The sequence below is a fragment of the Acanthopagrus latus genome, chromosome 2, assembly GCF_904848185.1.
Source record: "Acanthopagrus latus isolate v.2019 chromosome 2, fAcaLat1.1, whole genome shotgun sequence".
NCBI lineage: Eukaryota > Metazoa > Chordata > Actinopteri > Spariformes > Sparidae > Acanthopagrus > Acanthopagrus latus.
This window is the reverse complement of record NC_051040.1, coordinates 9,404,566-9,417,117: the sequence shown is the minus strand read 5'-3', so window position 1 is coordinate 9,417,117 and position 12,552 is coordinate 9,404,566. Positions and strand designations below refer to the sequence as shown.

Below are 12,552 nucleotides of genomic sequence, written 5' to 3'. Positions count from 1 at the left end.
GTTGTTTGCTGCCTGATCTGTTAGTTTGCCAGCGCTCTCTCCTCCCTGCAGTACCGGGAGGATGAGCATCACTTTGACAGGTCTCACATGCACAGCGTTTATGTTGATGTAAAAAACACTAAAACGCTAGTCTTTTAGGACACACGCAGCCCCCTACCGGATTCATCATCTTTTTTTCTTATTTAGAGGAAGTGAAGGAGAAAATAAGTACACGAGCTGAAAGCAAATTTAAAGTGAAACGGTGACATGTCGCACAGTTTTAACAATTTTCACCTTGGACGCGCCGCAGTCCGGGTTGGGCTTTGTGTTTAAAGAAAAAAAATTCTTTAAAACACGTGAAAATTGGGGAGCGTGTGGGTGCATTGTGGTCGGTTTCTGAAACAGCCAAAAGTGGCCGTGGCTGCCTGGCTTTACACAATTCAATGCCTCGCACAGTGTGAAGGTATTTTTAGCCGTGCCGTTCTGGATCAGCATCTTGCTGTTTCTGGCTGGATGTAATAGAAGCCTGATCGGAGGCACACAGACATACCTAGTTGTCACAGCGAGCTATGTCTTGTGTGACCGGTGCGATGTCACACTGATTATTCCTGGAGTCACATGGATAGGCATGGCAATGGCAGGGGTAATTATGGTAGCTGGGGTGGAGTGTGGGGTGCTGGCTGAGTCAAGGCTAGATGTCTTCAAGTACCTGGATATCTCTACTAACTAACAGGAAGAAAGGACAGGAGCTGGGCTGAGACCCTGGGGTAGGGAGACAGGAGGAAGGAGGTTTTCTTACATGATGGCGTTGACATGGCGGTCCAAGCGAGGTGAGGTGCAGCCCAAAATTTCACCTGGTGACAGAGGGCGACACTGCGGGACTAGCACATCGTAATCTGGTTTGAGGGCTGTGCTCACAGCCTGCAGCAAGGAGGAAGGGAGAAGGAAAGAGTTAGAGATTCACATGTTTTGACCAGCTCACTTTTAATCCTTTCCTTTACATTTGGAGTTGCACCAGGTTTGGAATGACTCTAAGTATTAACCTATGAAGTAGAGTCTGGAAGTAACAACTGGATGTCTTTTATGACTTATACACATCATTAGTTGTTTGACAAACAGACACTAATAAATAAGTAAAAAGCAAAAAGTGTGTGGATGGCAACATTTTTCTTCTTATGTTGTTTAACAGCAGATCAAATGAAGTTTTAAGAGAGGGATAGAGAAAAAGAAAGGGCCAGAGTAGACAACCATGGGAAGAAATGGAAAAGGCTTCCCAAAATTGGTCAATAATGACATAAATTTAAAAAAAAAAAATGGAAAGCTTAACCCAAGATGCTTACCTTGGTTAACCTAATGTCGCCTCATCCTCACCGTTTCTTCTGTACCTTAAACTGTCCTTAGCCTCTTTTCCTTCCCTTTAAACTTTTTTTTAACCTCTTATCGTCTCAGCCTAACCTCTTCTGTTGGTATTTGCACCAGCCATTCTCGTGAGGCCCTCCAGATTATCATGTGTCTCAGCATGTCTTATTAGCAAATATGCCCAATGTCAGTTGTTGTGTTGAATATGTGTTCATATTAAAGGATCACATAGACAGGGCCTTTTATCAACAGTGAATGCGTTCCACTATTGTATTTCAGGTTTATGGTATGACTATATATGCTGTCACTTCCTGCTTTTTCATAAGCATCTTGATGCGCCAGGCTTGAAATGACTCCAGAGTAGCTGCTGATCCAAGCCTTTTTTTGTGTTTGTGTTGCCATTGACTGTCTGCATTTGTGCAGTGAGAAATATTTATATGCTAAATATGTGTCTTTAAAAAAGCTCCTCTGCTTTTTTTTCATTGTATTAAAGACTAGATGGCAACAGAGACCGAAGGCACAGAAAATGGTTGCAATTGAGATGGAAGATGAATGAAAATGAATATGTATGCAACAGTGAAAAGAAGCGAAAAGATGGAGGGGTTCGACAGAAGGCAATGACGCAAAAAATGAGAGAGGTCGGAGAAGATTACACTGCAAGTAATCTTGTGCCTCTTAAGTAATCTTGAATGGGTCATACATGACACTAATTCTCCCTGAGATTTAACTCCCAATATGATCCCTTGTGGTTCAATGTATGAATTCATGATTTTACAAAGCAGAGAAAGAAACTGTCTACCTCCAGGCATGTCACACTAATAAATAAAAAGGAATTACAGCCTTGCGGTTGTATGCCTCTGCAGCAGTCAAGTTGCTGCTGCTGAGCTGTGGTGTCGAAAAATGGGCAGAACAATTTTTAGCAGAATATTGTGATTTCATAGATTTCTGCATTTAACCTCTGACCTTTTGGATAGCAATCGTCATTGCTTCATTATTTTATCCAATTTGACATTTGTGTTATGGTAGTTATCGTATGAACTCTTAAGTTTTCGTCGAAATTGTGGTTTGTGAGGACGCTGTGATCTAAAATTCAAATCAGTTCACGATCGAGTCATGCTGAACATTTGTGCCACATTTAAAGAAATTCCCTCAATGTGCTCTTGAGATATGGCGTTCAAGAGAATGAGAGGTGATAAGGTCAGTGACCTTGACCTTTGACCACCAAAATCTAATCAGGTCATCAGTGAGTCATAGTGGACATTTATATCAAATACAAATGAATTCCCCAAAGGCTTCCTTCCCAAGAATGGAATGGGTGGACGGATGAGTGGCTGGACAACCTTTTAAACACAGCGCCACAGCTGTTGCCAGCGGGCGGGAGGCACAATAACAATATAGCTACATTAACAAGAGTGCTCTAATTCTAAAAAAGGAATACAAAGCAAAATGAGAAGATTAGAGGGCAAACGGTTACAGCAAAAAAAAGAAAAAGAAAATCAGTTAGTGTGTCTGGAGGTGGAACGATAAATAGAATGATTTTAGGCTAATTTAAGCAGTCCATGGGGAATATGCTTGAACTCTCAGCACCTCCCGCCCATAATGTGTGACCTCAACAAGCCTACGCACCATAAGACATGAAGAGTGAGATGGAGGCACACATGCATACAGTACACAACTTAAACCACAAAGACATATGCACACGTCTACACATGGATGCACTCAAACACCCCGATATAAAATATGACCCACAGAGAGAGACAGAGAGAGAGTGTGGTTTAAAAATAACGGCGGTTACATTAGTGAAGAGTGGTGTTGGTCCAACAAATGAAAGCAGCAGAACGCATTATAGAGGAGCTGGTCTGAACAAAAAAAATAAAAAGAGGACGTTCTTTAATACTATAGCTGCTGCCACTGCTTATATAAAGAGCAGAGATGAGCACGACGCTGAACCGAGAGGCCTTCCGAGTTCATCGCACCTTTTAAATCCAAAATAACTGCAGTCGGGTTTCTCAAACCCACACTTGAACTGAGCTTAAGTGTTCAGTGAGAGCTTGTTCATGAAAGCCAGGGCCAGAAAAATGTACTGTACAATGTACAGAATGTGTGTGTGTGTGTGTGTGTGTGTGTGTGTGTGTGTGTGTGTGTGTGTGTGTGTGATTCTATACTGTACAAAACATAAATAGTTGGGTGAAACGGGGAATACACATCCAGGTAAAGACACAGGATCCATCCACAGTACGTCATCTCTCTCTGACACAAAAACAGACTCGCCCACGTCCACACAAAATCAGACAGACCCAGCGCTTAATCACCTGCAGTGCTGCCACGAACTGAATTGTGCTGACGAGTGCCAGAGACTGTCCAGGGGAGAAGTTGAACTTGACCGTGTCCAGGAAGTGTGCATTGTCCATCTGGATGTCCACAAACACATATAGCATCTTAATACCCGCTGTGGAGTCTATGGGAACTGCAGGGATAGATGAAAACAAAAAGAAAGTCAGATGAATAATTCACTCTGTTATGTCAGGTAAGCCCATGGTGTATACACTATTGATGGTGCCTCGAACATTAACAGGCTGCACATGTTCAGTGATACAGCTATATGGGAACACAGCACGTGCACTTATATAGCTTGCAGTGGGCGCCCGCGTGTTATAACTGAAACACATTCAGCGTGAATCTTCGGCAGGAACTGATGCAAAGACCTCAATTATTTAGGGAAGGAGAGGGACACATGCGATTACTATTAATGCCATTAATTTCACAGGCCATTTACTACGCAGCCGGGCCTGGGAGAGGTAGCTAGAGACGTGCTGAGTTAGACGCCGAAAAAAAAAAAAAAGTCGGAGAGAGTCCAAGAAAAAAAGGGGGAAAGGGCACCGGCTGAGGAAGAGGGATTATCGTTTGCGTTGATCATCATAATTATTCTTCCTCTTGTGTTACATTTAATTTGCAGATCAAGAGCATGGGGACTATTTTTTTTTTTTTTTTTGTTATGATCAAGCTAATGGCCCATTATGGTGCAAATGTTTCATGAGCGGGTGCAGCTCACTTGATGGCCTAGATTAAAGCAACATTCAGAGAGAGAGATAAGGGAGCAAAATTAGACAACCGGGGCAGAAAACAGAGAAGGGTGGACTGGGAGATATAGAAGATGATCCTTTTTACAAAGGACTGAAGGCAGATGGGATGGAAACCAGGAGTGAGGAATGAGAAATTCCATTGAAAGTAGGCTTGGAATTGCTGGAATTCGATATGGGGGTGGTGATATGTGATTTAATGATGTATTATATAAATTCCAAAAGATAGGGCGTGCGAGAGAGGAGTGAAAAAAAAGTAATAGGATACAGTGGTAAGTGTGCGGATGTGTGTTGGGGGGCTGGGGTGGGTGGGCTGTCAATTAACTGGCAACAGGAGTGATGAATGGGCTCACATCTGTGCAGCGAGGGATGGGTAGCGATAGTAAAAGGTAGGCTTCGCTGCGGGCCACATGTTGAGCGAGAAACCAAGGAGTTAAATATATCATGAGGCTTAAAAAGGGGGGTTGGAGGAGCTGAGTACAAGAAAATCCAGACTGAGGTTTACAGCTGTCTGTCGCTTGTTTAGAGGCACTCCCAAAACGTAAAGGGCAAAGAAAAGTGACATCGATCTGTGTTCACATTAGCATGGTAGCCTGAGAGCACTTAGACTCTGCAATTAGAGACACAGTCAATGAGATGGACAGAACTCACTTGACCCACCAGTGGTTTGATTCATCTGTGCCTTATAGCTGTGAGGTCAATCAGTAGAGCTGCTTATTTGCACCCATGTAAACAAATATGCCCGGCACAGTCATCACAAACGCAACTTGGGAAAGGTTGGACATAATGTCACACTGGCTTGTTCACAAATGGCTTGTTTACCGATCAATATGCACTAGCAGTTCCGTGCTATATTGTGCATGTAGACAGGTGTATGAATAATACAGAACTCATTTGGCACCTTAAACATATAGTCCTGAAAGCATCTGTCCGCAATTTGTGGCAGTGTGACTTTAGGTATACCAGAACGTTTACATCACTAATGCAAAATCTGATGCAAGTCTGAGAGGACGGTGGTAATGGAGGTGATCTGGGGGTGAAAATAAGACTGTAAGCCCCATTATTATGTTTGGAGTTTTTCCAGTATAAGAGAAACTAGATTGAACGCACTCCGAGGTTTGCAAACAGAGCACTGGAACAGGTCATGATGCATGTCAATGTGTCCTGCCATCCATTGTTTGTTGTTGTTTTTGGATTTATCATTGTTATACGATATGAGAAATCAATTACAAGTGTTTGGTGAACTGTGACAGTGCTCTACCTGAATTTCAAACTCGAGTGCGAGGTTTCCATTCACGTCAGAGCCGTACATCTTTCAGAACAGACTTATCTATCTACATATCGTAAGGCGGTGGGCTAATATGAAATGCTGGTATGACCATTTTGTTTATGAAAAGCCTTTCAAACTTTGGTTTTGTTTATGTATAGAATAATGAAATATGAGCTGCTTATATAACATGTATAAGGCTAGGTAACATAAACTAAAGTTTTTAGCGTTTTGGGTCAACATCTTTTTTTCTTGTTGTTGTTTATTTATTTTTATTGGCTTACATTATGGAAAACTGTTAGTAAAGATCTAAACTGCATCTTCCTCGTCAAAGCATAAAGAACTAAAAAACACAAAGAGTTTTCATTAGATGGGCCATTAACTTCTTGTGGCAAATTACTGACCATTATATCACACACTGCAATAATTTCAAGGTGTGCAGAGGGGAGCAGAGGGCAGCCATAAATAACAATAATAATCTGGGCAATAAATTAGAAATGTGACTTGCAGGCTTGTTGTGTTAATGCAGCTAGCGAGTCGTTTCACAGGGTGTAATGTGTGCTGTGGAATAAAAAATGTTACAAATATCTCATAATAAACAAGTAATCAAAAAAGAATGTTATTTACATGGCACATCGCATTCCAGGTGGAAACACAATGAGCTACAGAGAGCGTGGGCTACTGCCGAGGCTGCAGCGACAAAACTATGTGGATGGTGTAAAGCAAAACAATGTTAAATTTAAAACATTAGAGAAATATAAATAAATCAAACACCTAAATAATAAATGTTAAAAACCCCTCTGACCATAAGCTTAAATATAAATAATTAAGATGAATAACTGACCGATAAAAAAAAAAAAAGATATGTGGGGAAACTAGGGATGCACAATCTTTCGATTGTTTGAATCAAAATTTTCATTTTCCCTGAAAAAAAGTATTATAATAATGAGGATGTGACAGTTATTGTGGTCTGTACCAAACAATCATGTGTTTTCACATCTGGAGAACAAGATTTGTAGGCCAGGGCATCTCTGCAGCACTACAGTATTTTATCATAATGCTGTCTTTTTACATATTTCACCTTTATCATGAAATTGCAGCTCACACTGAATTTGGATATTGCAATTGGCCATTTTTGGTTTTGGATAAAGTTTGGATTAATTTTGTAGCCGTAACTGAAACCAGTGAAAGAAATTAATATTGGCAGACAAGATTCCTGAAAGGCACATGTAAAAGGAATAGTTTTAAAAGAGGACAGCCTCGGAGCCCACCGCATATTACTGGGTAGGACACATGTTTATGGATGGGAAGTGTTAACTGGCCTGTTAGTCAACCCCGGGTGTCACGCTGTTCCACATAAATAACACAAGCGCAAACTGAAGTTGGTGCCTCAGGTAAGTTTTGCTTCACAAAGCTCCTCTAATATGAGTCATTCAACCGAAATAGTGAGCACCTGTTTATGATGTGGACAGAACTCCAGTAACACTCACAGCTATGGCAGCTGGCCTGGCATTACCCGAGCAAGGTTGTCATCTCTTGCCAGCTTCATTCCTCTTCAGGTGCTTTTTCCATTTTGGTAAATAACCACAAAGAAAGTTGCCTTTTGTTTCCTCGCTCTCTCTTTTGCCCACCCACTCTCTTATCATTTCCCTTTTTATCTCTGTGGATTTTGTTTTTTTTTTTTGTTTGGACTGGTCTGATATTCAGCTAGAAAAGTGCTTAAAACCTCACTGAGGTTAAATAAAATCTCCATGGCTCATTGCAGCAAATATTGTTATAACTTTTAAACATACAAAAATATGTTTTCTATATTATAAATATTATACAAATTTTTTTTTATGATGTTGTCCATATTGTCCATCCATTATTCTGACAAAAGCTGAGATGGCACCATTACTCAAAATTACTGCAGAGGAAATAAAAGGGGAATAAAGGAAGGCGGGATGGACAGTTTCTCTATGAATCAGTCAGAACACTGTCTTTAATCTCCCACAGGTTTCTGACATTTCAAGAAACAGTGCAGATGATGTCCCAGTGATTGAGTGATGAAGGTCAAAATCGCATATGCACTGGCACACTTACACAAAGACTCTCTGAAAATCTGAAGTTTGGTCCATTTCTATGAAAACCTCCTCCATAAATTATCTGATCTGAACTTCACAACTCAAAAAGAATTGATTTTTGGTGTATTTATCTCTGCCTTTGTTCATTTTTTTTCGGGGTTGTAAATGGGAATGTGTGCACATATAACCACATGCATGCACTCGTATTATAACTCCACAAATAACGTTCACACAAACACAAACAAACTCACAAACACAAAAAAGTACAAACCGACACAGGGAGAGCTTTTCAGTGGATTAACATTCTGCTGGTCATCTCTGGTATTTGGGAGAGGTGCGGTTGTTCTGGCAGGAATATATCAAAACTATTGATTTAGCATTTCCTTCCATGTTCTGCAAGAGACAGACAGCGAGGGCATTGGTGAAGGTCCTCAAGAACTTCATGAGCTTTTCAAAGGACGGCTCTAATGCATGTTCCCCATTGATCTGCAGGCTAAATGTGATGTCCGGGCTCCAAAGGTCTGATGTGCCTTCCGTACTACAGCTGGGCTGGTTACGTTTTCCACAAATCGATAGCTCCGTCTGTTGGTCTGTGCTCTGACTTCTCTCCCCTGCAGCACAGTGTGTTCAGGTGGGAGTCGTTGATGCTTGCTCTCTTCCTCATATGGTGTAATCTGCATGCAAAGGGAATCAGAAGCATAACCCTAACCCTAACCCATGCACGCAGGCAGGTGAGGACACTCACTGAGACAGCTGTGGCCGTAGTGCACCATGAAATCGGCTCCCAGGGCTCGGGCGGTGAAGTCGTCCACGCAGCAGGCCCCGTACGTCACGTCCCCCATCACGATGGTATCCGCCTCCGTGAACCTTGGGTTTAAACACATGGAGACACTAATCAGCACGTCGTCACAATCCTTACCATGGCGATCAATACACATAGCATCCCGGGCACAGTGTGATTATGAGAGGAGCTGAATAAGATCAATTGCTATCCACTTACTCCAGATAGAGTACACTATATAGTATCCAATAGTGTTGTCAGTCAATGAGTGACTCACAGCGTATTAAGGTAACACACTCCTATTCTTTTGCTCCTCATGACTGGCAGCCAAAGACCCAAGTGTGGCACAAGCCGTCAGGTAGTTAAAGCCCTGCCAGAGGAGGGTTATAGGTCACCAGTCAGCCTGGCCACGGACAGGAGGGTACACAAAGGGAAGAAAAAGCAGGAGATGAGGGTTCGGACCGGTACACATTAGCAGATTAGAAATTCTGGGGGCCGTTGTTAGTCTATCTATGGACCGGATCCACTGCACATCTGCCTGGAAGAGCAGAAACTGCCTCAGCAACAGTAAGTGTTTGTAGCATTGGCAGAAAAACTATTCAGACTAGATGCTTTATGCCACAAGTAGGTTACAGCGCATAGCACAGACCACTTGGGCCTGATGTTCCACTTTGCGGCTGTAATAGAACAAAAATCATGGCCTCCTTGAGAGGGAAAGTGCCAAATTACACAGGCATCTGTGGACCCAGATCTGTTGGAATGAATTGCAGACCGCACTACCGAAAAACAAGCTCCTTCTTTTATCGTCCTTTATGGGGGAATAAAATGCTAAGTAAACCCATAAAGGCTAAGTAAAATGAATAAAAGCTGAAAGTTACAGGGACGAAGCCCAAATGAGCAGAAGCTTGAGGCGCTGCAGCGGAGGGGAGATGGGTAGACGAGGGGGTGGTTGTAAATGGTAGTTTTTTCCCAGGTATTTGTGGCTGTATTCTGACAGATTTAGGCTAGACAGAAGGGGTAGAATAGAGATGAGACAGAGGGCTCGGGGAGAGGAGGGAAGTGATAAACAGACATGGCTGCACACAGAACAGCATCTGTAGCAACCAACAGACTCTTAGTAATGTGTCTCCTGCTGCCCAATCTTTCAACCCACATCCACTCGCTCTGTTTATTCCTCGCTCTGCTCCTCGCAGAGGCTTCAGACAAAGTTTCTATTTAGCCTTTCCTCCCTCATTTTCTCTGATGTAATCTCTGGTTTGTTCTCTCTGGGCCCCTCATCATTGTCCCAGAGTTTTCTGTGTTGCCGTCTCTCTTTCTATCTCTTTTTCACTCTCTCTCTCCCCCTATTTCCCTGTCCCCTTTACTCTAATGGCTGCTCTCGAGTGAAGGGCGGCGCAAGCCAGCTGAGCCCAGGAAAACACGGCGAGAGCGACTCATCTGGTAAACAAATATTTGCCTTCGAAGATTTGAATCAATTATCCCCTCTCTTGTCAAGGTGATGATTCTCTTGGCGTCTCTGCGCGGTGTAAGCGTGTGCAAGCGGCCGACGGCAGCGTCGTAATTACGGGATTACTAAAAATCATATAATCACATGGCCAGTTTGAGTTCTGTTAACTCAAGCGCTAGTTTGCCCATTCACTGCAGCCCGCTGTAATGTCATCACAGTCGGCAGACTTTTTTTAGAGTGGCATAAACGTGCACCAACCTCACTGCTAAAAATACACAGCCTGCCCACAAGTAAAAAAGAGAGAGACGATCCCCTGCAATCCACTGAAGACCACGCAGAACCATCTACAATGCAAAACACAGCACTACCAGAAGATTATTGAATCTAATCAGCAATCTATCTGCCAGAAATACCATTATCACGTTATCTCCATTGGCAGTGCAGCGCATATTCTAGTCATTTCCTGAGCGAGTACACTGAAATTTCATGGTAATAAATGCTAAGAATCTGATTAAGAGGCCCATCAGAGACGTGACGTGCTACTGGGACATGGGCAGAGTAATTACCGGGCAGCATATAGTCCCTGATCCCAATGGGGGGGAGGAAAACAGGGAAGATGGGAAGATAGAATGAAAGAACGTTTGAGTGAAAACTGTATCAGTGCTAATCAAATCCGGTTTCTGACTCTCGTTATCTCACACAGGACGAACTATATGACTGGTGGATATGTATGAAGCACGAATGTCCTCCAAAGCCTCCTCAAGTCCATTTATGCCTCTCCTCTTCCTCCTGCTTGTGCTCGACTCCAGCATCAGTCCCTTTTCCCTGTTTCCTTCTGTGTGTCAGCACTGGTTTTCCCAAATCTTTGGATACTCTGTTCAGCCATTGCAACTGAAATGTTATTAAGATCTAATTAAGATGTCAGGGAAGCTTCTGAACTCCATAACAGCCCTTGTTAATTAGCTCTTTAGCATACGGCTCAATATGTGTGAGAAATTGCCAACTGATTGGGATCTTTGTTATAAAAACCACTGTGCTGGTGTGGGTTGCAAATACAAGTGTAGGAGCAGACTGCATATTATATTTTATATATATATATATATATATATATATATATATATATATATATATATATTTATTACACACACACACACATATATATATATATACAGTACATGTGCACACTGTGGATCAAGTGCCAGCTGACAGTTTCACTGCTCATAAACAGGTTCAGTAGCTGGTATGTTTTATACCAATAACATCTCACTCATCTCCATTAGTGTTGCAGCAAAGGCATGAAAGCAGATTAATCTTTCTGCTCCCGTCCTCTGGAGATGATATACTTTTCCGACTTTGACAGGAAATTTCTTCTGATGCCAGCATAAAAGAGGAACTTGTTGGCAACGGAGTCTTACAGCTCAGAGATGCTGCGGCAGACAAAGAGAATGAAAAACTTCTCCCGTCTCCGAGCCGTCCTATTAGCACCCACGGAGCCGCTCCTTCGCAGATTACACTCATCTGCTGATGAAAATTACTAGACTGAATTGAACTAAAAGGAATCCACTATGTGTCTGAATAACTGAGGTGTATTAAGGTTTCAGTGTTGTGGGAAGTTGGAGGTAATTTTCACTTTGACACTCCGTTTTACTCCTCGGTTTGAGAAAGCATTAAAGTTTAAACAGGCTCTTACATGGACTACCTCATATGCAAGGACTGCATAAATAAAACTTACATATGCAATTCCGAACATTTCAAAGTTGTATTATTTATGGGCTGGCGGAACAAAAAGGATAAATGATGCATTCTCTGGATGTAAATATCCACTTGTGTGTTTGAAGGAGCGTTCTTTATTCAGGGAAAATGGGCTGTCTGGGTTTTAAGCAACAGCGCCTCACACATTGAGATATTTAAATTGTTCATACCTGGAGGGTGTCAAATATAATGTCAGTCCACAGTTTATACAGCCGTGGTTTTTATACATTCTCAATATCACACTTAAAAAGATTCCTCAAAATTTGAAAGCTCTGATGCAGGCATATAAAGATGTGCTCAAAAGCAATGATGCCAATGTGCCAGACAGGTTAAAATTTGTAAATGCACCTTATTAGATACTTTGATAGGCTCCATAATTTATAGACAGTTGCCATGATTTGTTTGACTGTAGCGGAAAGGATAATGTCACCCATGACTGAAAATTTATTGTTATCTATTTACCTCCATGACCCTGGAAAGTCAGGTGAGGTTTCATTGTCCACGAAATATTTCTGGAGCTTCACAACAAAACAGCGTTCTGTAGATTGGGACTTGTTTTAAAACATACGAGAAAAAAAAAACATAAAATGGCTCCATACTGCTTGTCTGGCATGAGCAGTGTGAGTCCAAGTCTGTGGCGGCCCCACTTCAGAGGGGATGCGAGTTACACTTTTAGCTTAGCAGCAACAGTGAAGATTTTGGCTTAAAAAAAGGGGTGTAAACATCTTTTCAAATTGATTTGGGATTTTGAGGCTTCTGGGGACTTGGATTATGCAGAGCCAGCTGTACATTTCAAAACCAGTCCCCATCTACTTCACTTGTTT

The 12,552-nt window shown here is 42.1% G+C and overlaps 1 protein-coding gene across 1 annotated transcript in view; it reads right to left on the bottom strand.

Annotated features, from left to right (window-relative positions):
- dph1 (diphthamide biosynthesis 1) overlaps positions 1 to 12,552 on the bottom strand; it is a 62,307-nt gene that overhangs the window by 17,123 nt on the left and 32,632 nt on the right. The window contains exons 4-6 of the mRNA XM_037083526.1: positions 8,494 to 8,615; positions 3,651 to 3,805; positions 779 to 900 (exon numbers count right to left, since the gene is read on the bottom strand). Coding sequence (XP_036939421.1) covers positions 779 to 900; positions 3,651 to 3,805; positions 8,494 to 8,615 — 399 coding nt within the window. The remainder of the gene's footprint in view (positions 1 to 778; positions 901 to 3,650; positions 3,806 to 8,493; positions 8,616 to 12,552) is intronic.